This window comes from Salvelinus fontinalis, chromosome 2 (genome assembly GCF_029448725.1).
Source record: "Salvelinus fontinalis isolate EN_2023a chromosome 2, ASM2944872v1, whole genome shotgun sequence".
Classification (NCBI taxonomy): domain Eukaryota; kingdom Metazoa; phylum Chordata; class Actinopteri; order Salmoniformes; family Salmonidae; genus Salvelinus; species Salvelinus fontinalis.
The window spans coordinates 57,217,365-57,244,610 of NC_074666.1; the positions used below are offsets into that span (position 1 = coordinate 57,217,365).

Here is a 27,246-nt window from a genome sequence, read left to right on the forward strand (position 1 = left end):
AAACAGGGCTTTGGACAGGGAGCAGTGAGTTTGATCTGCGTGTGTGAAAATAGCTGCAACTCGTTCAGAACAACAGTCCGGACTGCTGAGTATCTCTGCTTACCGCTGTTCTATAGAGGTAAATGATTCTACAGTCATGGAGGGGCTCAGTCCTACTGTATGTCAATGGAGATGTTAATGATTAAATCTGCTTGTTAGCTTGGAGTCCCAACCTCACACTTCACTGCAGTACTCCAGTCTTTCATATACGTTAGTGTCGGGGGTCAAAGATGCTTCTGGCAGGTGCTAATTAAAATGGTAAAAATAACCTGGGAGCCATGAGAACCCACTGCAGCTGACAGGAAGAGGTTTGCCTCCAATGATCTCACTTTGAATAATACAATACCTGCCTTTAATATACATTTACCTCAGTAGTACAAAGGAAGGCAATTTTACCTGTCAATCAGTATTTGACAGATTAAATTGCTTTGATTTATTCACAATTTGCTAATTTTACGCTAATGACAAAAATACTGTAAGTGGTCAATGAAAGTTGAGGGTAGGTAGTTAATAGTCTCCCAAATGACCCTCAGGAAAGCATGTCGATCCACAGCTGCTTGCTGAAAGTGGAAAAAGAACTTCATGCAACATGAAAAAACACGTTTATTCTGATAAACCTTCCACATAATCCTCGTCCTAGTGTAAAGAATGTTTCATGATACCTATTCATGTACATATTGACATCCATACTGTGGTTCTTCACAGTGAAAAGATACTTTTTACAGATATGGTTGGTTACAGAGAAACCACTAGGTAAAAAATGAATTAAAATCTCCAGTTTAAAGGGGATGTTTGAGTTTTGGCAATCAAATCAGTCAAAGATCAGTATGTAAACATCTCTTCTATGGATCTTCACAGAACTATAGTTAAACCACCTTTGAGAAATTTACAAATTAGACAGCTTTCAGGACATGGATTTCTGTTGCTGAATGAATGTGAATGTACACATTTAACTTGGTAATGTATAGGGAAACATGTTTCACAGTTGTAAAGACAAAAAAAGTAAACAATATAAAAACACAACATACACCATAATTTAGGTAGACCTTTACTTGACACCCAGTGTCACACGGTCATAACAACTGACATAACTTGTCATAACCTGTCATAATATGGTCATAACAATCATGTGTCTTGTCCTGCTCCAGAAATCTGCTCCTGCATTCATCCCAGTCATCAGCAACAGAGCATTAGCGTAGGTGCATGTCTGACATCAACGTGTGTGCAATTACAATGATCATTTTATATGGTCAATTTCAAAAATGTTTATATAACAAGCATACTGTTGACACATAGGCTATGGTGTAATGGAATGTTTTGCCTTGTGTGGTAGGTTTGGTGGGTTTTGACACTTATGTAGGTGTCATAACCAGCCATAAAATAATGCACCCTATGTCACAACAGGTCTAAATGTGTCATGACAAGTTATGTCAGATGTTATGACATGGTTATGATCGTGTAATAACGTGTTATGATGCTGGGTATCAAGTAAAGTGTTACCATATTTTATTTGTAACATGTCTTGGGCTGCAAATTTAAATATGTATTGAGAATACTTTAATATATATATATTTTTTAAAAGACATGTATTTCATCCTCAATACAAATTCTTCATGATTGTCATATAGTGCAAACAAAAAGAGCAAGAAAAAAAACAACTATCCTGTGATTCCATTTGTATTTTTCTTGAAATTGTGAGAGAGTTATCCTGACTTATCTTGGATAAGTCAACAGGAGTGCCCAAGTGAATGTCTTGTTTCAAAGTCTACAGCACAGGAACATACAAATCTACATATATGTCATATCCTCAATCTGTTGTTGTTAAATTAAACTATATTTTACTATGTACTCTGAATGAAGAACAATTGAGCGTCATTGCTCATGGTTATGATGATGTTGGCAAGTGATGGCTCTATGTTCTTCAGATGGTGGCCTGAGACAGTTCAAGAGTTGTTTAGCCATTAGAAATAAAAGCCTTGACTGTGTTGTCATTGTCTGCGTTGGGTCGGATACGTCTGATAAGCTGTTGGAATAGCAGTTAACCTCACTGGCATCAATACCAATCCCTCAAAAAAAGAGTGAAAAATATTTTCAATTTTTTCCTCATAAAAAAGTCTGTACAGTTCATATCATCAGTAGTTAAGGGTGCTTTTTAAAATCATAGTCTGAACTCATTCAGGGGTTGTTTTTGCCTTCAGCAAGACATCTGTTTTGTGAGATTGTGTCCTCTCAGATGCCCCTGCAGCACTGCCAGGGAAACCCCATGTTTACTCTCCCTAGGAGATGAAGTGTCAGAGGGGCTGTGTTGTATTGTACTCTGTTACCTCTTGCCCATCTCCTTCTGTCTGAGGAACTGGATGTTGCTGCTGCTGTCTGCCAGTTCTGGGTACTGCTCCACAGGCAGCACATAGTACCCATCGTAACCTGGCACCTTCCCTGCTGCCAGGAGCTGCTGCCTCTCTCCCTCTGCCCACAGCCTCCCACCCTCTCTGCTTTCTCTCAGACACTGCTGCTCCCTCATCCAGGCCACCGACAGGGCCCTCTGGTGGGCCTGCTCCAGCAGGCGACCCCGCTCCTTCTCCAGCACGTCAGCCGCCAGGCCGTAACGTACACTTAGGGACAACGCTACCGTGTGGATCTCCACGGTGACGCCCCGACGAGAGCGGCCGCTTACGGTCACGTTGACGCCATTCTCCAGGGCTTTCCTCCCGCTGCTCAGTCCTAGAGACAGCAGGTCACTGTCAGCCAGGCCCAGCTTCACAAAGAAGTGGCAGTCTTTCCCGTCTATGGTGTAGTGGGTTCCCTCCAGATAGATGGCGTTGTTCAGGACTTGGGCCACCTTACGGCTGTCCTCGCTGGCCAGGCCGGACACTCCCGTCACCACATGGCCCTCCTTGATGGCTAGCATCATGCCCCGGCCCACGATGGGGATCTTGGTGCCAAACCAGTACCCAGGCTTGTCCCGTTTGGCCCGGTGCTCCTTGTTGAGCAACCTCCCCTCCAGGGCCATGAAGGCCTGGTTGTGGCGCTCCGCTGCATGCTGCACCCCTGTGATCAGCTGGAGACAGAACAGAGGGTCAGCCAGTCACTTGATTATTTTGTTTAAATTAATAAACATAAAATACATGGAGATTTGCCTGTGTAGTCTCAGTAATCAGTAGCTGAAATATGTATTTGATACATAACTCACCTGAGCAGTCTCACAGTCCTGGCTTGCTAGTAGTTCATAAGGCGGTTCAACAAAATACATGGGATGTCTGGGGAAGCCTGGTATGATGTTACTGAGCTGGAAACCGAACATCACCAGCCAGCTCTTCACATCTGCAAAATAGGGCAAGAGTATTAATGAAAAAAAAACATGTCAAGATGTCATAACATACTTAGCTCACTTGATGGATCTTTTTCCATAAGGAAAAGCTAACTCAATCATCCTCACCTGTCACATAGCTCTTGACGTCTATCATATCACTGAGTGGGTTGTTGTTCTTGAACATGTACAGATTGAACGGGGACGGCTCCTTGCCAATCTTAGGTAGGAGTTTATGGTCTGGAGCAGTCCATCTGCCTGCCAGCACATCGTAGTCTCTCTGGCCAAAGTGCACCAGCTTGGTGAGGGGGTCGTAGAGCCCTCCGTGGAAGCCCACCGCCATGTTGAATTCAGGGTTGGAGTCGTGGTACACCTCCCCGTAGGCAGTGTACTGGAGCTGCTTGACCATCTGTCCGTTGCTGCTGAAGACGGCGAGCGGCGTGCCCGTGTTGTCCGAGGCGATGTAATACTCCTCCCCGCCGGTCACCTCCATGGCAAACAGATGGCCCTGCAGGTCGTAGTAGAAAGAGGTGATCTCCCCTCCAGAGTGGTTGTACACGTGGGTTATCCTGCCGGGGTAGTTGAGATCTGCGTAGAAGAACTGCAGGTGCTCTCCCTCATTGGTCTTCCTGGAGATGCGGCGGCCCAGGCCATCGTAGCGGTAACGCACGCTCCACCCCCTGGGCGTACGGCTGTACGCCTGCTCTAGCAGCCCGTTGGAGTTGTAGAGGAAGACGTCAGCGCCACGCTGGCTCAGGACACCATCCTCATCCACGCGGTACTGCATGTCGCCCAGGCGGGTGATGCGGTCGCGCAAGTCGTAGCGCAGCGGCAGCAGGCGTGCGCTGTTCCCAGGGTTCAGCAGGTGCAAGTTGCCATTCAGGTCATAGCTGTAACGCCAGGTGGACCAGTCGTTGACTTTGACCCCGACAAGCTGGCCGTCACCGTCATATTCATAGCGGTACTGTGTAGTGTTAGCATATGGCCCAATCTTCAGCTCTCTCTTGATGACCCGGCCCATGCTGTCATACTGTACCGTCATCCAGTACATGAGCGAGCGGAAGATCTCGTACTGCACCTCTTTGATGCGGCCGTGGGCGTCAAAGTGCTTGCTGAGGGTCATCACTGCCGTTGTGATTATCTGGTTGACGTCATAGTAGATAATGCCAAACTTGCCAAAGTGCTCCACCTTGCCTGAGATCTCATCGTAGCGGTAGAGGTCCACGGGCAGGGGCGTCTCGCCGATCACAGGCTTGATGCTGGCCACACGGAAGCTGTTGTCGTGGTAGGTGTAATCAAAACGGGCGTTGACCATGCCCTCCTCAGAGAAGCGGTACATCTGTTTGTCCACTAGGGGGCCAACTTTACGGTAGCGGATGGTGCAGGAGAATCCCCCACTCTGCAGGTTAACCATCTTCAACACTCCGGCTGTCTCGTCGTAGCCGAACGTCACAGCTGTGCCGTCGTACAGAACCTCAGACAGCTTGGCCAGCTTGCCATACTTATAGATGACGCGTCGACCCGTGCCTAGGTAAAAGGTGGCGCGGGGTCGTCCGTCTTCGCTGAAGTCGTGGATGACGGTGGCGTTGCTCTCGGGAGGGTTGTAGATGTTGCGGATGTAGCCGATGGACACGTGGGTGGACATGGTGTGTCTGGCCATGCTGGGCATGGTGACAGAGATGATACGCCCCGAGGTGTCAAACTCAAACACATACTGCCTCTGACTCTGCTGGAGGTGCAGCACCATGGACTGGGGAGGAAGATGGAGAAAACAAAAAAAGGTACATCCATTTTTATTCTCTACTGTACATCCACAATAACAGAAGCCTTGAAAAACTTCTCACAACAAAAGAGTAAAAACACTGTTCCCTTACAGCTTACAGCACACACAGACACACAGACAGACAGACAGACACATCCAGTAGTATATCAGAATGCCTCACCCTGTCCAGATAGCTGAAGCTCCACACCTTGCCGTCCACAAAGGTGCGTGAGAGGATGCGTCCGAAGGTGTCAAACTCGCTCCTCTGGCTCATGCTGCCTCTCTGCAGGCCCACTAGGCGTCCAGTGGGGGAGTAGGACACGTTGACCACAGCCAGGCTGCTGCTGGGAAGCCAGGTGGCTGGACGGCCCTGCTGGTCATACATGATCCTCAGTGTGAACTTACGGTGGTCGTCATAGATCTTCTCTGTGCGAGTGTTGCGGTCAAAATCAATTGAGAGGAGGTTCCTGCCATGGGCCTGTGCAGAGTGTGAGGGAGGACATTTCATTAGTCATAGGTACAGTTAGGTCAAAAATTATTGGCACCTGACTGTACATGAAACATGAGAGGAAGACATCCTATGCCTGTATAATCATTTGCATTCTGATAAAATCAAATGTTTTTATGGGTGAAAAACTACATTTTCTCTCTTTTGCTCAGAGCTGGCTGTGTATAATATATAGTTCAAAACAACAATATTACTCTACAAATCCTATATTGTAGCTCTATTCTCAGTGACAGAGAGGGACTTCAGTATGACAGAGAGCAAGCTGCATTGATTAAAAAAACTCCAGAAATGGATTGACATTAGAGACTGAGCACTTTAAGTGCATTGTGTCCAGCTTACTCTCAGCTTCCTGCCATAGACGGTCACTTTGCTCTTGATGAGTTCCTTCCTCATCCTCCACTCGATAGAGTTCAGCCCGCTGTCGGTGGGCAGACTGATGTTGCGCTGACCAATGGTAGGGCTGACTGAGCCGGCTAGGATATGGGGCTCTGTGTGGAAGCTGAGGCCCATGCCATTGGCATACGATACTCGTAGAGTACCATTGTAACAGAACTGGTAGTTGTTCCGTACTTGGTCTGTAGGGGGAGCAGCAGGCACACACACACACACACACACACACACACACACACACACACACACACACACACACACACACACACACACACACACACACACACACACACACACACACACCTTGGATTAGAAGTGAGAAACTGAGGGCACGTTTTATTACAGAGAAGACATTACATTTGATCTAATTGAATGCTCTGCATTAGGGGAAATGCAGTCTCTGGGGCTGGATCTGTGTACTTTTCTACCAGACAATAACAAGTATCCTCTCTCATAATGACATGACCAAAGATAAGAGGGTTTTTAGTCTTTCAGCAAAATGCAGAACATGAGCTTTTTATTCCATTTACATGCGGTAATGAGATCATGTACTACATTTGAGGAGGAAAGGTACCTGGAAGCAAAATAATCCATGGAGCTTAATGCGAAGGAAACTTCCTGAACACGTCTAACCAGACAAGAGTACTCAAAACCTGCTTTTAACGGCTTTCAAACTCAATTTATCTCCCTGAAACAGTAGAAGCAAACTTTGGAAGCCTTTATAGACAGATTTACTTTGTAGAGTCCATTTCAGTCAGAACTCCCACATTAGATTGAAATAAAGTGTGCAGTTTAAGGTAGCCAAGTCGCTTTCCCTCTTTTATGAGCCCCCCAGGGCACACTTTCATATAAATCTCTTCAATTCTTATTCTCACGGCTCCAGTAGTTTCCAGACGTACAGATGAGATTGCATTTATTTTCTGTCACACCCCCATGGGTCAGTAGGGAAATCTATACTCTCTCCTGCTCTTTCCTCCACACTGTTAAATGGCTGAAATAAGCTCTGGGACCAGGGGCCTTCTTGTTGGGCAGCAGCCACCTCCTATGGCGCCCACAGACACAGATGAAGATTTACTGTGTCCTAGGTAATGAATTTCTCCTTAATCGCATTTGTCATAGGACTGTAAAAAGTGTCAGGTACCCTAAAGTGTTGGAGTTGGGGAGACAGAGAGAGCGAGCTGGGTAGGGGATTATAGTACTGTAGTTTAAATATGAGAATGATCCTTTTAGGTGACATGTTTGTTACCTTGCACCACGGTGTAGGATGCCTCTGCAGAGGACAGGTTGGTGATGACGGTGACGTCGTCATCCCTGTTGGAGCTCTCCATGTCGATGTTGATTGACTGGTCTATCTCCCGGTGCAGGCTGGTCACCACTCCCGTGGGGTAGGTGACGTTAGTCAGACGCCCCTCACTGTCATACCTGCATGGGAAGAGTAGGATGGAGCTGAGTCGAGGGGCCATGGAGGAAAAATCCTACATGTGCTGGAATGTCTGTCAAACGTGAGACCAACAGATGTCTTCTAGCACTCAGAGCAGTACCAGGGTCAGACACCAGATGGTGACAATGTGACATGACCATATTGTTGATTTGACTCCGAGTGGCCTGACGGAATCCAGACTTCTTTTTCTCTCTCTGACTAATGCATTATTTCCACACCAATAAATGGCTATTGCTCCTTTTCTTCACCTAATATTAATACACTGCACTGTGAGCTGTATCACTGAATACGTTAGGCTAATTTACAGTCACACATACACTAGTTAATTCCCACATACTCATAAAAGTTGGTCCATCCAGTCTCATCAGCCTTGGAGGCCAGCAGGCCTGTGTTCGCAGCATAGCTCATCAGCGCCACCTCCTGGTTGAGGGCAGATACGGAGCGCAGGCCACCGGCAGGGTCCAGCCCCAGGGTGACCACCTGGTTCTCAGGCAACAGCACCAGCCTCAGCTGGCCAGATCCGTCTCTCCTCACCCTCAGGGTGTTGTTACAGTTATCAGCAACAGCAGCCAGCTCCCTGTCCGGCCCGTAGGTGAAGTTATAGAGAGGTTCTCCGGTGATCAGACTGACTGTTTGTCTGTGGAGCCCATCTCTACTGAACACATACAGCTCCTGCTCCCGGGGTGACCCCACCTCATATAGCCCCACTGGCGTGGCCATGGGCCTGTCGCGCCGCACTGCCCGCACACGGATGTTGTTGAGGTCAGCGATGAACAGCGTGCCGTCGGGAGACACGGCGAGCGAGGTGGGGGCGTTGAGCCCGGCGTCCGTGGCGTAGCCCTCGTCGCCAGAGAAGCACTGGCAGTTGACGTCGTTCTTGCAGTCGCACTCGGAGGTGGCGCCGGCCAGCAGAGAGGTCTCTCCGGAGGCGCTGACCTGCCGCACGCGGTTGATCTTCTTCTCGTCCGTCTCGGCGATGTAGAGCACACCAGTGTGGGAGACGGCGATGGCCGTGGCGCTCTCCAGGGCAGAGTGGATGGCCAGCTTGCTCAGGGAGTAGTCGATGCCCGGGACCTGGCAGTGCATGGGCCTCCCAGCGATGATGCTGACCTGGTGGTTCTCTGTGATGCGGAGGATCACGTTGTTCTCCAGCACGTACAGGGAGTTGTCCGTGGGGTTCACCGCCAGGTCTGTGGGCCACTCCAGACGCACCTGGATGAACAGTTACACAACACATGAGTAATCGCAAATCCACTGGAACTCCCCAGCGCTCTTAAGATCTCCAAGTCTTTATCCAAATTCCTCTCTCTCACACACTATTCAGAAGAGAGTACAGCTAGGATAGGTGGGTATAAATACTGTCAATTTATGACAGCAAAGAGGCAGCCCTCTTATGTTGGACAGTAGTAGATATATCCCTCTAAAGAAAAGTCTCTGTAGTGGTCCATGCTTAGCGTATTTGGCCATAAGGCAGAGGGGGACAAATAGGACAGATGGGGATATCATTTAGACTGCAGACTCTCTTCCCACCTGGCTATTAAGAAAAACATATAGCCTCAGCACTACACAGGTTTTGTGCCCCAAAGGGCCTATAAGTCCAAAATATACAGATATGAAGCACATCGATTTTTTGTTCCCCGGTTTTTCTCCTCACCTGACTGACGTCCATGCTGGAGTCACAGCTGAGTGGGCGGACCGCTGTGAGGTCATTGGTCTTGATCAGGGTAGAGATGATGCCGTTTTGGTCCACCCTACGGATCATGGTGGCGTCAACAAAGTACATTAGGCCGTTCTTATCCACGGCGATCCCTGACAGACAGAAAGACGGAGGCAGAGTTCGAAATCATAACATTCTGACATATGAAAACGAGTTCTTCTTTACATCTGGGGCTGCTAACACAAACAGTCAAAACACTGTCAAAGTTGGGCTCATCAGGCATTCTGCAGGGTTGTAATCTCGTGCTGACATCAGAATGTCTCTGTGTTAGAGTGTCATCTCTGCTGTGACACCAAGTGACAGTGTAACACTCCGCCTGGCAGTTTGGTGTCACGAAGACCCGCTGTTTCTGTTCCAGGTCACTGCTCTGAACAAACAGATTGCAAATCACTCGTTTACATACACCCTCCCTCCTGAGGACACCACTAGATAGATACTGAGTGACAGCTAAAGACCCCAAAAGAATAGCAGGTGAACATGTGTAAAATCACACAATATAAGTGCTTCCTACAAGGGGGTATAAGTGACAGATTGTAAGTAACAGTCAGATATAACAAAATAATCCGGATGGAAATTAGATGTGTGGAACTGATTGTATATGGAATGTGTGGAGCAGAGCATCCCTAAAATAAGGAAAGGCTTCGGTCACTGTCACCTCCACAGTAAGGGTTGATACACTATGCTCCTGGAACTCACCCCTAGGGCTCATGAGTGTGGCCTCCACGGCCTTGCCCCCGTCCCCACAGCGGGCCTCGTCGAAATGGACACACTGCTCGCCGGTCCCAGCCACCACCTGGGCATTGTCCAACAACTGCCGCCCGCCGGTCAGTGAGCGCACGCGGTAGATCTGTCGAGAGTTGGTGTCCGAGAGAAAGACCGACCCAGACAGTGGGTCCACCGCTAGGTAGTACTTGTGTGTTGGGTTGTTCCTAGGTAGATAGGAAATGAGAGAATATTCTAGACAGATAATCCCTCAAAAAGGATTGAGCCAGAGACTATAGGAATACAAGAGAGATGACATACAGGTAACCATCACTTTTGCTAAAGCTGTATGTCAGGCAATGTTACCAAGTTGGAGGACACCAAAAGTGCTTCAACAAAGTACTGAGTAAAGGGTCTGAGTACTTACAGTACCAGTCAAAGGTTTGGACACACCTACTCATTCAAGGGTTTGTCTTTATTTGTACTACTTTCTACATTGCAGAATAATAGTGAAGACATCAACACTATGGAATAACACATATGGAATCATGTAGTAACCAAAAAAGTGTTAAACAAATAAAAATATATTACAGTTTAGAATCTTCAAAGTAGCCACCTTTTGCCTTGATGACAGCTTTGCACATTCTTGGCATTCTCTCAACCAGCTTCATGAGGTAGTCACCTGGAATGCATTTCCAACAGTCTTGAAGGAGTTCCCACATGTGATGGTGTGGGGGTGCTTTGCTGGTGACACTTTTGGTGATTTATTTAGAATTCAAAAAACACACATAAGGCACACACCCGACCTCAAACCAGTTGAGATGGTTTGGGATGAGTTGGACCGCGGAGTGAAAAAAAAGCAGCTAACAAGTGGAAAAGATCAACCAACAAGTGCTCAGCATATTATGCTGAGCACTTGTTGGCAGCTTTTCCTTCACTCTGCAGACGACGTTGGGCTCCCGAGTGGAAACTTTTAAAGTTCCTGACATTTTCCGGATTGACTGACCTTCATGTCTTAAAGTAATGATGGACTGTCGTTTCTCTTTGCTTATTTGAGCTGTTCTTCCCATAATATGGACTTGGTATTTTACCAAATAGGGCTGTCTTCTGAATACCACCCCTACATTGTCACAACACAACTGATTGGATCAAAAGCATTAAGAAGGAAAGAAATTCCACAAAATAACTTTTAACAAGGCACACCTGTTAATTGAAATGCATTCGAGGTGACTACCTCATGAAGATAGTTGAGAGTACAGACTACTGTCTGTACTTCCGGCGCCGACCGAGATGGCCGCCTCGCTTCGCATTCCTTGGAAAATATGCAGTATTTTGTTTTGTTATGTGTTATTCCTTACATTGGTAACCCAGGTAATCTTAGGTTTCATTACATACAGTCGGGAGGAACTACTGAATATAAGAGCAACGTCAACTCACCATCGTTACAACCAGGAATATGACTTTCCCGAAACGGATCCAGTGTTTTGCCTTCCACCCAATACAATGGATCTGATCCCAGCCGGCGACCCTATGCGATGCCGTAAAAGGGGCAAACGTAGCGGTCTCCTGGTCAGGCTTCGGAGACGGGCACATCGCGCTCCACTCCCTAGCATACTACTCGCCAATGTCCAGTCTCTTGACAATAAGGTTGATGAAATCCGAGCAAGGGTAACATTCCAGAGAGACATCAGAGATTATAACGTTCTCTGCTTCACGGAAACATGGCTCACTCAAGAGACGCTAACGGAGTCGGTGCAGCCAGCTGGTTTCTTCACGCATCGCGCCGACAGAAACATACATCTTTCAGGTAAGAAGAGGGGCGGGGGTGTATGCCTTATGATTAACGAGACGTGGTGTGATCATAACAACATACAGGAACTCAAGTCATTCTGTTCACCTGATCTAGAATTCCTCACAATCAAATGTCGACCGCATTATCTACCAAGGGAATTCTCTTCGATTATAATCACAGCCGTATATATTCCCCCCCAAGCAGACACATCGATGGTCCTGAACGAACTTTATCTGACTCTTTGTAAACTGGAAACCACACACCCTGAGGCTGCATTCATCGTATCTGGGGATTTTAACAAGGCTAATCTGAAAACAAAACTCCCTAAATTCTATCAGCATATCGATTGTGCTACCAGGGCTGGTAAAACCTTGGATCATTGTTATACTAACTTCCGCGACGCATATAAGGCCCTCCCCCGCCATCCTTTTGGAAAAGCTGACCACGACTCCATTTTGTTGCTTCCAGCCTACAAACAGAAACTAAAACAACAAGCTCCCTCGCTCAGATCTGTTCAACGCTGGTCCGACCAATCTGATGCCACGCTTCAAGACTGCTTCGATCACGCGGATTGGAATATGTTCCGCATTGCGTCCAACAACAATATTGACGAATACGCTGATTCGGTGAGCGAGTTCATTAGAAAGTGCATTGACGATGTCGTACCCACAGCAACGATTAAAACATTCCCAAACCAGAAACCGTGGATTGACGGCAGCATTCGCGTGAAACTGAAAGCGCGAACCACTGCTTTTAACCAGGGCAAGGTGACCGGAAAGATGACCGAATACAAACAGTGTAGCTATTCTCTCCGCAAGGCAATCAAACAAGCTAAGTCCCAGTATAGAGACAAAGTAGAGTCACAATTCAACAGCTCAGACACAAGAGGTATGTGGCAGGGTCTACAGTCAATCACGGATTACAAAAAGAAAACCAGCCCCGTCGTGGACCAGGATGTCTTGCTCCCAGACAGGCTAAATAACTTTTTTGCTCGCTTTGAGGACAATACAGTGCCACTGACACGGCCCGCTACCAAAACCTGCGGGCTCTCCTTCACTGCAGCCGAGGTGAGTAAAACATTTAAACGCGTTAACCCTCGCAAGGCTGCAGGCCCAGACGGCATTCCCAGCCGCGTCCTCAGAGCATGCGCAGACCAGCTGGCTGGTGTGTTTACGGACATATTCAATCAATCCTTATCCCAGTCTGCTGTTCCCACATGCTTCAAGAGGGCCACCATTGTTCCTGTTCCCAAGAAAGCTAAGGTAACTGAGCTAAACGACTACCGCCCCGTAGCACTCACTTCCGTCATCATGAAGTGCTTTGAGAGACTAGTCAAGGACCATATCATCTCCACCCTACCGGACACCCTAGACCCACTCCAATTTGCTTACCGACCCAATAGGTCCACAGACGACGCAATCGCAACCACACTGCACACTGCCCTAACCCATCTGGACAAGAGGAATACCTATGTGAGAATGCTGTTCATCGACTACAGCTCAGCATTTAACACCATAGTACCCTCCAAACTCGTCATCAAGCTCGAGACCCTGGGTCTCGACCCCGCCCTGTGCAACTGGGTCCTGGACTTCCTGACGGGCCGCCCCCAGGTGGTGAGGGTAGGTAACAACATCTCCACCCCGCTGATCCTCAACACTGGGGCACCACAAGGGTGTGTTCTGATCCCTCGCCTGTACTCCCTGTTCACCCACGACTGCATGGCCATGCACGCCTCCAACTCAATCATCAAGTTTGCGGACGACACTACAGTGGTAGGCTTGATTACCAACAACGACGAGACGGCCTACAGGGAGGAGGTGAGGGCCCTCGGGGTGTGGTGTCAGGAAAATAACCTCACACTCAACGTCAACAAAACAAAGGAGATGATTGTGGACTTCAGGAAACAGCAGAGGGAGCACCTCAGGAGGCTGAAGAAATTCGGCTTGTCACCAAAAGCACTCACAAACTACTACAGATGCACAATCGAGAGCATCCTGTCGGGCTGTATCACCGCCTGGTACGGCAACTGCTCCGCCCACAACCGTAAGGCTCTCCAGAGGGTAGTGAGGTCTGCACAACGCATTACCGGGGGCAAACTACCTGCCCTCCAGGACACCTACACCACCCGATGTCACAGGAAGGCCATAAAGATCATCAAGGACAACAACCACCCAAGCCACTGCCTGTTCACCCCGCTATCATCCAGAAGGCGAGGTCAGTACAGGTGCATGAAGTCAGGGACCGAGAGACTGAAAAACAGCTTCTATCTCAAGGCCATCAGACTGTTAAACAGCCACCACTAACATTTAGTGGCCGCTGCCAACATACTGACTCAACTCCAGCCACTTTAATAATGGGAATTGATGGAAATTATGTAAAAATTTACCACTAGCCACTTTAAACAATGCCACTTAATATAATGTTTACATATCCTACATTACTCATCTCATATGTATATGTATATACTGTACTCTATATCATCTACTGCATCTTGCCATCTTTATGTAATATATGTATCACTAGCCACTTTAAACTATGCCACTTTATGTTTACATACCCTACATTATCATCTCATATGTATATACTGTACTCTATACCATCTACTGCATCTTGCCTATGCCGTTCTGTACCATCACTCATTCATATATCTTATGTACATATTCTTTATCCCTTTACACTTGTGTGTATAAGGTAGTAGTTGTGGAATTGTTAGGTTAGATTACTTGTTGGTTATTACTGCATTGTCGGAACTAGAAGCACAAGCATTTCGCTACACTCGCATTAACATCTGCTAACCATGTGTATGTGACAAATAAAATTTGATTTGATTTAATTTGAGTATGCAAAGAGTGTGCAAAGCTGTCATCAAGGCAAAGGGTGGCTACTTTGAAGAATCTCAAATATAAAATATATTTGGATTTGTTTAACACTTTTTTGGTTACTACATGATTCCATATGTGTTATTTCATTGTTTTGATGTTTTCACTATTATTCTAAAATGTAGAAAATAGTAAAAATAAAGAAAAACCCTGGAATGAGTAGGTGTGTCAACTTTTGACTGGTACTGTATGTAAATGTGATATGTCATGTTATTGTTTTACTTTGCAAAAAATGCAGCCTTTTTCTAAAACCGATTAAATAGTTTTTTCACTCATCAATCTACACACAATACCCCATAATGACGAAGCAGAAACAGGTTGAGAAATGTTAAAACATTTATAAAAAATGAAATGAAATTCACATTTACATAACTATTCAGACCCTTTACTCAGTACTTTGTTGAAGCACCTTTGGCAGCGATTACAGCCTCGAGGCTTCTTGGGTATGACGCTACAAGCTTGGCACACCTGTATTTGGGGAGTTTCTCCCATTCTCCTCTGCAGATCCTCTCAAGCTCTGTCAGGTTGGATGGGGAGCATCGCTGCACAGCTATTTTCAGGTCTCTTCAGAGATGTTCGATCGGGTTGAAGTCCGGGCTCTGGCTGGGCCACTTAAGGACATTCAGAGACTTGTCCTGAAGCCACTCCTGCGTTGTCTTTGCTGTGTGCTTAGTGTTGTTGTCCTGTTGGAAGGTGAATCTTCGCCCCAGTCTGAGGTCCTGAGCGTTCTGGAGCAGTTTTTCATCAAGGATCTCTCTGAACTTTGCTCAGTTCATCTTTCCCTCCATCCTGACTAGTCTCCCAGTCCCTGCTGCTGAAAACATCCCCACATCATGATGTTGCCACCACCATGCTTGACTGTAAGGATGTTGCCAGTTTTCCTCCAGATGTGACGCTTGGCATTCAAGCCAAAGAGTTTAATCTTGGTTTCATCAGACCAGAGAATCTTGTTTTTCATGGTCTGAGAGTCCTTTAGGTGCCTTTTAGCAAACTTTAATGGGCTGTCATGTGCTTTTTACTGAGGAGTGGCTTTCGTCTGGCAACTCTACCATAAAGACCTGATTGGTGAAATGCTGCAGAGATGGTTGTCCTTCTGGAAGGTTCTCCTATCTCCACAGAGGAACTCTGGTGCTCTGTCAGAGTGACCATCGGGCTCTTGGTCACCTCCCTGACCAAGGCCCTTCAATCCCAATTGCTCAGTTTGGCCAGGCGGCCAGCTCTAGGACGAGTCTTGGGGGTTCCTACCTTCTTCCATTTAAGAATGATGGAGGCCACTGTATTTTTGGGGACCTTCAATGCTGCAGATATTTTTTGGTACCCTTCCCCAGTTCTGTGCCTCTACAATCTTTTCTCTGAGGTCTAAGGAAAATTCCGTCAACCTCATAGCTTGGTTTTTGCTCTGACATGCATCACATTTCCAAATCATGTCCAGTCTATTGAATTTACCACAGGTGGACTCCAATCAAGTTGTAGAAACATCTCAAGGATGATCAATGGAAACAGGATGCACCTGAGCTCAATTTTGTGGGGGGGGGGGGGGGGGGGGGGGGTGTAGACTGATGAGGAAATTTGTTTCTTCAATCAATTTTAGAATAAGGCTGTAACGTAACAAAATGTGGAAAAGGTCAAGGGGTCTGAATACTTTCCGAATTCACTGTAAATGTACAATATATTGATGATTTATAAAGCCTGGCACATTTAACAGTTACGCTATTGATTATAGACCTAATTAAGTTGGGGTTTCCTCTCGCCTTAGACAATTAAGGCAAGGGCTGTCTCCTCCTCTCCTAACTCCGCTGCTGTCTCCGCCCATTGTTCTCAACACCAATATGCTGGTTAACTTTGCTATTATTCACATAGCAACATGGTCTAGGAAAAGGCACCAATTCAACAGCGCAGTGATGTATTTCAGAACCGCGGACAGCGACCGCTACCCAAGCCAGAGAATTGTTATAAAATAATATCATTTTTATTAGCGTTGCACCATTGTTCTTACTTAATACAACCATATATATTTTCAGCAGCACATGTCTTAGTGACTGTGTCATCCCCACGGCCTCCACAATAGATTAGTCCACTCAGACAGGTGTCTTGTACGACATTACTTTTATTTTTGTTTGTTTGTTTTTATTTTGCTTCTGCTTGACTAAAAGAAATCTCGGTTGACCAACAGCCTATCGACCAAACAATCGACCAGTCGCCTAAATGGGGTCAGCCCTAGAGGACACACAAACATAACTTACCCATGCCTCAAGTCTTTATTTCTGGAGAAAAACAAAAACAAAAGAAAACAACCCTGTTAGTTTCCGCCTGTCATGTTACTCAACCCCTCCTCCATTGATAACCTCTGTCCATCCCTCATGTCTGCCGACCTACCTGAGCTCCAGCACGGCTGTGGTGTTTAGAGTGGGGTAGACCCGGCGGATGAAGTTGAGGTCTCCCACATACAGGCTGCCGTCCCCCCCACAGGCCAGGGCCATGGGGGCCAGCAGCTTGTTGCCTTCAGCCAGACCACTGCAGCTGGGGCAAGAGATACTGCGTCTGCGCCCGTTCCCCATGATGCTGTTGATGACTGGAGGCTGCTGCTCTGATACAAACACGTTCTCCCCACTGCCCTTATGCAGGATCCCTAAGACAGTAGAGGCATTCCGATTCAAAACAATATCCTTTTAGATCCTACATCTACGCCATGAATAGAGCCCGGGAACAAAGACCCAGTGTCACTTTTTAATCATCCTCTATCTTAATATTGACTTATCATTTTAGACTTTCAATTCCCTGTGTACCTAAAAATAAAACAATAAAGTAATCCAATAATACTATTCAAACTGTTGCTATAGAAACTGAGTGAGTGTGAAGGTGTGAGAGTCAGAGAGGTATACTATTAGTGTTTTTCCATCTTATTGACTCCCTGCTTGTCCCCTGTCTGTCACTGCCTGGGCACAGGAATATTCCATTGGTTTTCAGGGCACACGTGGTGCTGTCAAACATGGAGGCGAAAGAACACTGTTTTAGAAGATCCTCAGTGGCACTGCATTGACATACAGATGCGAGACAAGAAAAGACACGACTACTTGGACGTTGAACATTCATTCATGCTTTCCGAGAAGTTGTCTGGTTTCAGTGATTCATTTAATGTAGCTACACCATAAAAAATAAAAATAAAAAACACACGTGTAAATGATGTCCTGGTGTGAGTGAGATTCGTTCTAAAATGTAAAGTGTGTTTTAAAGGCTGTATGTCGTACCACTGGCAACGTTGAGGGCGTGGTGTTTGTCCAGGGACCAGCCCCCCAGGTTGGACGGTAGCAGCTCGTAACCCTGCAGCACCGCTGTCCTCTTCTCCCATAGGATCTGACTGGGACACGTCTCGTACTCAAACCCCACTGACACTGTGGAACGAACGCATCAGGTTTAAGCGTGCTTCAACAAGAATGTTGATCAAGCGAGTGCGATCTAACGAGACGCGTGCGTCGGGAGAAGCGTATGCGGTGTGATCACATGGTGTTTCTGCCAATGCATGGTTCACACCTACACAGCGCCACACAGTATCTTACTGTGTAGGTGTCAACTTAATTAAACGCTTGTGTTGTGGCTTTCTTTTGTCAGGAAGCCACAACAGAAGTTCTGCCAGCCTGTTGCGGCAATAGACGGCACGGTCCTGTGTCTTGACAGATAGATCTACACAGTTACGTCTAACATAACCGACCAAACATCATCCAAACACTACAGAATCTCACACTGCCACTCACCAGCAGCCTGGGTCAGCCCATAGACCCTCTGCCTGTAGGCGTCCGTCTTGTCCCAGATGTAGGAGTAGGCCAGGTTAGGAGAGGCGTGGAACCACTTCTGGAAGAGGTGTCCCTCCACGGCCACCATCAGGTGCACCTTGACCAGGGAGAGGGGCACCAGGGTCTGAGTCATGGTCACCTTCAGCAGGGCGTGGTATCCCGAAGCACGAGAGCTCAGGTAGCACAGCTTCAGACCTGTACCTGGGATCTCTAGCTGCTCATGAACCACCTAGGGGGAGGAGGGAGAGAGAAGAAAGTAACAGACAAAGACAGCTAAAGGGAGGGAGAGAGAGAGAGAGAGAAAGCGAGAGCGAGAGAGAGAGAGAGAGAGAGAGAAGAAAGTAACAGACAAAGACAGCTATAGGGAGAGAGAGAGAGAGAGAGAGAGAGAGAGAGAGAGAGAGAGAGAAGAAAGTAACAGACAAAGACAGCTAAAGGGAGGGAGAGAGAGAGAGAAGAAAGTAACAGACAGACAGCTAGAGGGAGGTAGAGAGAGAGAGAAGAAAGTAACAGACAAAGACAGCTAGAGAGAGAGAGAGAGAGAGAAGAAAGTAACAGACAAAGATGGCTAAAGGGAGGGAGAGAGAGAGAGAGAGAGAGAGCGAGAGAGCGAGAGAGCGAGAGAGCGAGAGAGCGAGAGAGCGAGAGAGCGCGAGAGAGAGAGAGAGAGAGAGAAAATAAAGTAACAGACAAAGAGAGCTAGAGGGAGAGCTACTGAATGTATGTACAGTAATTACCTGAGTCTCAGGGATGATGTGCCTCTCTGCAGGATGGGAGCTGAAGAAGGAGGAGAGGGGTGAGGCCACCACCACGGGGTCAGGGTGGACGTAGCCACTGAGGTCACAGGCTGGGATGGTGTTCTCCTCCGTCTTCAGTACCAGCGTGTCCATGGCATAGAAGCGGTTCCAGGGCAGCCACACCGTGCGCTCTTGACTCAAGAACGGCGCTCGCTCGAAGCGCAGGGTCAGAGACGCACCCCCATTGGCCACCAGGTCAAATCTACAGAGGAACAAAGACAGGGGGTTATAAAGACTTTGATCCACACTGTCCTCCATTCACTCTAAGATGTTTGTAATTCATGGGGGAACTAAGGGACATACAGTAAATCCATTAATAAAAAAAGAACTAAAACAGTGGTCATTGTCATATTCAAAACCCAAACAGTCACTCACGTGCCGTCCTGTCGAGTCAGGGTGTAACCATACTGAGGGTACTTGACAAACGTCACGTTGACCCCGACCAGGGGAGTCCCGTCCGTGGTCAGAACCTGGCCTCTGATCAACGATGCCAGGCTGCAAGAGGAGGTGAAAGAAGATACAGTTGCTTCCTAACTGACTGCTAAGGCATGAAGATGATCAAGTGATCTTAGTGACAGAAAAATACACTTTTGGATATATTTGAATCTCTGATATATATTTAAGCAATAAGACCCGGCTGGGGGGGGGGGGGGGGTATATGGTCAATATACCATGGCTAAGGGCTGCACCCCCAAGGTGCCTTATTGCTATTATAAACTGGTTAAGAACGTAATTAGGGCAGTTAAAATAAAAGTTTTGTCATACCCGTTGTATACGGTCTGATATACTACGGCTGTCAGCCAATTAGAATTCAGGGCTCGATTTATAAATGCTGATATTTATTGTATTGCTAGTTGATTCCATCCTGAAGGAAGTGAAATGGACAGATACCGGGTACACTACCTTGAGTTGAAGGGGTTGTTTCCGGGGATGATGTGGGTGCCATCCCTCCCCACCAGTAGCTTGACCCTGTCATAGAATGACCTGACTTTCAGGGATGGTGATTGGCTTTGCTGGATGATCTGCAGTGGATCCCTTGCTCCCAGGCACAGTGGATTGGTCAGGCACAGACTCTGAGTGCAGCAGTCGGGATCCATGCAGTCTGTCAGTCCGTCTGCAAGGGGATACACACAGAAATATACATCTGGACAGACAGACAGCGCCGCAGCTAAATAATGAATCAATGGCATTTTCTATTTATGTCAAGTTGTTCCTCTTGTAGTTGGTGCAGAACAGAACAAGATGATTGCTCACGCAGGAGCCGAGCTGATAAAACAGTGCCACAAAGAAAAATCGAAATGGAATTTAATATTCAAAGACATCGCACGCATGTTTAGCATTTGGATGCCCTCTATACCGTGTCCATGCGAACCACAACTTGTGCATGATTCAAAATCTATAATCCCTTTCCATTCTTTTCATGATTGTTTCACGAGAGAGTTAATTGAGCTCTTCATCGAACGCTCCGTTTTCATTAGGACGGGTGCGTGGTGTTCCATTTTCTCCAGGTTCTCCTTTAGAAGTGGTGCTCTGCAGCCTGCACCCAGGCACAGTGCCTGCATGTCCTCCTTTTAATCAAACCCAATAACACCGGCATCAAAGTCAAACGGTACAGGAACGCACAACCCTGTGGGGGGGGGGGGTCTCCTCTTTTTCCATCTCTCTTTTACGCACCGACACAAACGCGCGCCGTGCACTCGCCCGCCTCTATTTTCCTTCCCTCCCCTTAACACCTCCCGTCCCCTTCAGACCTGCCAAAACAAACACTGCCGACGACTTTCAGAGACTTTGTACACATTTTCTGTTTGATCTTCCAGGTATTATTTGGTGAAATAAAACCCAGACAGAGACAAATAAAGAGGGAGGGAGACTGATAAACACACAGACAGACATACAAACGTAGCGAGAGTGTTAAGGATTAAGGACGCGAACTAGGAAGTATGACACAACATCTCCATGGAAGAAGGAAGACGATTGGATTAACCACATCAGACAGCCAGTTAGGCAGCCAAGCAGCCAGCCAGTCACACATTGACACACGCACTGAGCCAGTCTGGTAATGGAGGGCTGTTCAAGTGAGCCATGTTTAAAAAACCCATTGTCCTCGGAGCCCATGACCTTATTGCTCAGACGCAGACGGGGGAGATGAAAGATTAAAGGCTTCCAGGGGCTGCATTAAGACACCTGTTCAATCACCACCTGTTTCCTTGGCGACAGGCATCCTCAATTGCATGACATGCCACAGAGAAAGCGCTCTTTAAAATTGACACAGCTCTGGCCTCTGCAAACTACTTAGCCGTTAATCAAGGAAAAATACACCTGGGTATCATTTTCATGTTAGATAACCCTGCCCTGACATGCTGACTGAAGCTGACTGGCTGACTGCTCGGAGCTGCTGCTTGCCCTGTGAAAAGCATCTATTGCCGAGGCCTCTTTGATCCTCTCACAAATGGTCACAGGAGGGGGTCACTCCATCTCCCACCAGGGAGGGAGGTGGAGGAAATAATATGGGCATCCATCTCAGCAAACTCTAGGTCACTGATCCCCACATGCTCTTAGGAGGAGGAGGAGGAGGCATTGATTCAGCCAGCCTCTCCTCTCTCTCCCCAGCCCTCTCAGTGCTAGCTCACACCGACAGAAAGATGCCATAATAGGGCCATTCAGACCTGATAGCACTAGCCCCGCAATCACACCTCTTTGATCCGCTAAAAACACTCACTGGGAGGAAACCTCTCAGAGAAACCTGGGCAGGCGTCTGGCTGTCTGCCTGACTGCTGCTCATCAGGGAGAATCAAATAATTTTTACGCCTGAGAGACACTGCTATTATTAGGAAATAAACGGATTCAAAATCGCGACCAAATCAACAGTACAGTTGCACAAATACGGTAACTCCGCCACAGCTGGTTCAAAATCATGGGTATAATTCTTCATAAGCAAATCTACAAAGCGTCAGCCTGCCTTCCTGTGCTGCGATCCTTCACCTCTTCAACACACTCACCTCCTTCGTTGTCCTTGTTGTCAGCACAGGAGATCTCCATGGCAACGCTGCAGCCAGGTCCTCTCCAGCCAGTGTGGCATTCACAGTGCCAGTTGTTCTGTCCCAGGGTGCATTGGCCGTTCCCGTTACAGAGGCCCGGGCACCCGTCTGAGAGAGAGGGAGGAGGGAAATAGAGGAGGAGTGGACAGGGACCAGAGGAGAGGACCGATCAGTAATAGTGACAGGGTAACTTGTGCCAGCTAAGTGAGAGCAGCAGACCAACTTTATATATTTAGTCTCGGTCTACTGTTGCATCACACAAGGGCATAACATTTTCTTTTTTTAAACGATTGATTACATGGCAAGGGGATTGCATCTCATCACAACAATTCTCTTCTTGTGGATGTGGATTTCATACAGCTACAGTATATACCCTAGAGGCAAAAAAAAGGAGGGTTTTGGCATGCGTTAAATTGTTTTGTTCAATATCCATTCATAGCTAAAAGTATTCAATAAAAGAAAGTACACAAGTTCACAGCCAATTCATTTGCAGTGGTTGATTTGCCTCTGGAGGCTGGCTGGGTTGTAAATGCTGCCTCATGAGAGAATTTGATTAGGCAAAACTGATGAGATTACAAGCCACCTAGACTTTGAAAACAGGGAGGGAGAACAACAGGAGAGATGTTACACATCATTGAAGACTGCAGTCCCCCTCAGCAGATGTAATATTCTCCTAGGCTAGGTTAATGAAGAGGACATGATGAATGCTGCTGGGACATCTGTCTCAGTGGTGTAGTACAGTCTGTACAGTAGACCAGACGTATGGGACCAGGCAGTCGGAGGTATTGGACTGTAAATCTAAACTCGCCGATGGTATTCCACGAATTACCATCACCAAAAAGGTCAAAAGAGCAAACCTAACTGAAAAAAATAATGAAGAAGTGATAAATATGAATCCATAAACTGCATTTAGAAATCAGACACTTTCGTCAAATTAGGAAACGTCAAGATTAACATTAGGACTTTTTCCCGAACAGACTAAAATCTCATTAAACCGTATTAACCTTTCATTTAAGCCAGCCTCCTCACAACATGTCCGCCGTCCTGTCCCGATGTGGAGCGGCACAGTCATTAGTATTCTCCCAACAGGGATGAGCATGCAGCTTCACTGGTCCAACTCATCTATTAGTATTCTACCTACTGCTGGGCAGATGCAGCTAAAAGGCCAAGGCCATTAATATTCCCATGGAGGGAGCAGACTGCTGCAGCAGAAATAGCTGCCGATCGGTCTCCGTTGAACCTACTTAAGATGGAGTAGCAACGCTAACATACACTTCCAGCTAACTGTGTGTTTACAACAAAACGTTGACAGACAGATGGACTAGCAGGCCGACATTCACAAACGAACACAGGAAGAACAAAACTGACACACAATAGTCCTGTGCTTAGCAAAGCACAAGAGAGAAAACGGATCCAAATGTTAAGTCTACGAGGAAGGGGTTCATCTGTAGTGGACAGATTCGTTCAACATACAAAATGGTACCATCTGGGTTAACCAATATTAGGAAGTGGTAGAAAGGGTGCACTAGCTGAATATCCCAATATGAGGGACCAATAGGGATTGGGGATACTAGCAAATGGGAGTTTGCGTCACTCTACTGGAAGTCTAAAACACCAGCTACCACTAAGACGTTGAGTACAAACACTACTCAACACTTCACAATACTAAAGGAACCCTCTACCACATCCCTCTTCTACACAAGGGAGTGGTCTGTTTTGAGGCGTGGGGAACTAACGCACACATCAGATCCACCTCTTGTCCAAATACAAGACCTCGTTCCAAGCGATCCCAAAAGTCTGCGTCAAACCAAAATAGGCAGGTTTGATACGTTACTTGTGTGTGGAGGACAAAGTGGGATTCTTAACATGGCGTGGGTTCATCACAGGTAAACAGGAGAGATTACATCTCCTTCACACGCAACTCTCCAACACTAGGAGAGAGAGACACATAATGAACAGCGAATGGGAGCTAGCACAGCTCTAACACAGCCCACAGTGGAGCCCCAGGGAAGTGTTTTTCTCATCAGATGGGAGGAAGATAAAGAGAGGAAAATAGGAAAATAAAGCCCTCTGGCACTCAAGAGCACTCTGGGGGAGAATGAGGGGGCAGAGTGGCTGTCCCTCTCTGTTGGCGACCCAGAGAGGCTGAGTCGGTCTTAAGGCTTCCACATGCTTCGGTTCGGCTGGCGCCTAGCCGAACTAGGCTAGGCAAATCAAATGAGTGTGCTGGCAGACTCCCTTAAAAGGCCTTCGCTTGAAAAACAAGAAAAAAGCTGCAATAGTACTGTTTGTCCACCTTGAGAAGCCGTAGCCAGTATACACTTCCTCAAAATAGTCCGAATTATTCTAAGATAACTCAAGAAATCTGCAGTATTTCTCAAGTGAAAAAATAGTAATCTATCGTAGAATGACAACAAACCCTTCATTGAAGAATCCCTACTGTTGACCAATGACCGACGAAGGGGCATAGACTTCAGCTACCAAAATTCGGCTTGCCTTGAGCCAAAAAAAAGTGCGCACGAAGCAGGAAAAACCCCTTGACGAAGACCAAAAACAAACAAAAACGTCACAAAAATGCACAATCTGTTCCCGAACTGTTTTGGGTGGGAAGCATGCAGACGCCTTAAGGGAGCACCAAGAGGCCTGCTGCCCAGCCTTCTCCACCGGAGAGTGGGTGACTAGGCTGGAGGAGCGAGGCTGCAGATAGATGTGGCTGAGTACTTTGGCCATGGATGAAACATTTGCACTGTAGTGGAGAAACCATTCCAGATGAATGGGAGAGCTTCTTAATGACATGGAGGAGCAGAGCACGGAAGGAGGGCACCCATCAGCATTGGTGGAAGTATCTGCTGCTGAGTGCTATACTTCAGCAATAAGGCCAGAGGGGGGTGTGGTATATGGCCAATATACCACTGCTAAGGGCTGTTCTCAAGCACGAAACAACGTAGCATTCAGGGCTCCAACCACCCAGTTTAGAATGCTCTTTATATAATCATTGAAAGAGACACATTGGACATGGCTGCGGGAAGATGTTTTGTGTTAGGGGTGCTGTCGAGGGGGTGGGGTTTGGTGCTGAGGAGTATTTTTCCCCGCTCATACAGAATTAATAAAGGCAGAGTTCAGTAATAAAAAAATTATAACAGAAAAAAGTATATATATGCTTTTATTTCCCGCGGCTATGGACTGCCGGTACATCCTCATAATCCAACCAATGTGAGTGGTTTAGGCAGCATACAGGATGTATCTTTTAAACATGTGGGGGTAGTGACAGTTCCTCTCTTTGGCTGAGAGTTAGTATGGTGGGAAGATAGAGGCGTGATACTACTGTGTGTGTTAGCGTCCCAGGGTGTTTGGCTGATTGGCTGGCTGGCTGGCCGGATGCATACCGATGGTGCAGTGCTCTCCGTTCCAGCCCTGTTGGCACAGACACTTCCCATCCCGGCATGTCCCGTGCTTCACACACAGCGGGTTGCAGACACGCTGGTCACACCCGGCGCCTGTCCAGCCCTCCTCACAGCGACACACACCGCCAACACACAGGCCGTGGGCGCCACAGTCCGACGAGCACACCTCTGTGGAGAAACACACATGTAGGCACATGAGCACAGTAATCGGAGAGGAAAGCAGTACAGTAGATGGACATAGGGAAATGGATGGGTTTCACAGAGGAAGTAGTCACAAAGAGATGTGGCCATGGCGTGTGTTGAGTGTCTTCCTGAGTTGTAGAGACTAGTGAGAGAAGTAAATATAATATATGCCATTTAGCAGACGTTCTATCCAAAGCAACAGACATGCATGCGTGGTCCCGGGAATTGAACCTACCATCTTGGCATTGCAAGCACCATGCGCTACCAACTGAGCTACAGAGGATCACAGAGGTGTGTGTGGTATTACCTACCCATGGAGCAGTCTGGTCCCATCCAGTTTGGGTCGCAGCTACAGATGCCTGTGTCGGGTATGAAGGCACCGTGTCCGTGGCACTGGTCTGGGCACTGGGCCCTGGGATGCTCGCAGAGCGGGCCGGCCCAGCCTGGCTTACAGTGGCACTGCCCACTCACACAGGTACCATGGTCAGAGCAGCCTGGGTCAAGACAGTCCACTGATACACAGATAGAGAGAAACATAGGCATGATGTTAATGCACCTAGCAAAAAAACGTAGTAGCAGTAGTAGTGAATAGTGACTATACTTAAAGTAGGGAATATTCTGAAAGAAAGGAGGTAAAATGGCAATTTCTGATGTATTCTCAGTCTCTTCGTTATAACTAGAACTCTCTCTACTCTGCCATCACACATCTCGCTTCTCTACTTACCCTACTTTTGGCTCCAACTCCACTTCATCCCAGATGAGCAGAAACCCATCAGAACATAAGTGAATGAATCAGCTCCAGGGCAATTATTTAAAAGCTGGATCAATAAAAGAGAGTCCATTCCCTTAATAACGTTTCTGATGTACAGTGGGGTCTGAAATTACTGACCACCTCGATAAAGTTGAGCAAAAATGACAGTGTAAAATAAATCACTTAGATACTGAGCTATATTGTATGCAAATTATATTATATTATTTTATACAAATAGAACTGCCCAGAGAAGGAGATTTATTCGAACAACTCATTTCAAAACCATTCTCAAAAAGGTAGGGTTGTCAAAATGATTAACACCCCCTGTTTTCAATACTTCAGCTTGTGAGGATAAAAGCAATGAGTTTTTTCCTAAAATGTTTTATGAGTTGGAGAACAACATTGGGAGGGATCTTTGACCATTCCTCCATACAGAATCCTTCGAGATCATTGATATCCTTCGAACTGCCCTCTTCAATTCAAACAGCAGGTTTTTAAATGGGGTTTCAAGTCCGCCAATTAACCATTTATTTTTTGGAAGGTTTTGGGCTAAAACATCCTAGTAGATGGAGTTCATGATGACGTTGACCTTAATAAGGGCCCCGAGACCAGCGGTAGCGTCACAGCGTCATAATATTATACATATTATTTTCTGATCATGCGATCTAATTTTGACGCCAAACCCACCACTGGTGTGCATGACCAAAGAGCTCTATTTTCATGTCATCTAACAAATGGAAATGCC

At 46.9% G+C, this 27,246-nt stretch overlaps 1 protein-coding gene across 5 annotated transcripts in view; it reads right to left on the minus strand.

Moving 5' to 3' along the window:
• Positions 1-624: 624 nt before the first annotated feature.
• Positions 625-27,246, minus strand: part of LOC129821964 (teneurin-2-like) — a 263,621-nt gene continuing 236,999 nt past the window's right edge. For all 5 annotated transcript variants that reach the window (XM_055879759.1, XM_055879750.1, XM_055879767.1 and 2 more), the window contains 19 exons: positions 26,062-26,262; positions 25,550-25,735; positions 22,125-22,271; positions 20,029-20,239; positions 19,501-19,620; positions 19,066-19,327; positions 18,290-18,557; positions 17,786-17,929; positions 16,914-17,166; positions 16,781-16,801; positions 9,861-10,093; positions 9,102-9,256; positions 7,785-8,659; positions 7,253-7,428; positions 5,956-6,191; positions 5,290-5,586; positions 3,476-5,096; positions 3,230-3,360; positions 625-3,097 (listed from right to left, as the gene is read on the minus strand). In XM_055879759.1, the coding sequence (XP_055735734.1) occupies positions 2,360-3,097; positions 3,230-3,360; positions 3,476-5,096; positions 5,290-5,586; positions 5,956-6,191; positions 7,253-7,428; positions 7,785-8,659; positions 9,102-9,256; positions 9,861-10,093; positions 16,781-16,801; positions 16,914-17,166; positions 17,786-17,929; positions 18,290-18,557; positions 19,066-19,327; positions 19,501-19,620; positions 20,029-20,239; positions 22,125-22,271; positions 25,550-25,735; positions 26,062-26,262 (6,275 nt within the window). In that variant the 3' untranslated portion in view covers positions 625-2,359. The remainder of the gene's footprint in view (positions 3,098-3,229; positions 3,361-3,475; positions 5,097-5,289; positions 5,587-5,955; positions 6,192-7,252; positions 7,429-7,784; positions 8,660-9,101; positions 9,257-9,860; positions 10,094-16,780; positions 16,802-16,913; positions 17,167-17,785; positions 17,930-18,289; positions 18,558-19,065; positions 19,328-19,500; positions 19,621-20,028; positions 20,240-22,124; positions 22,272-25,549; positions 25,736-26,061; positions 26,263-27,246) is intronic.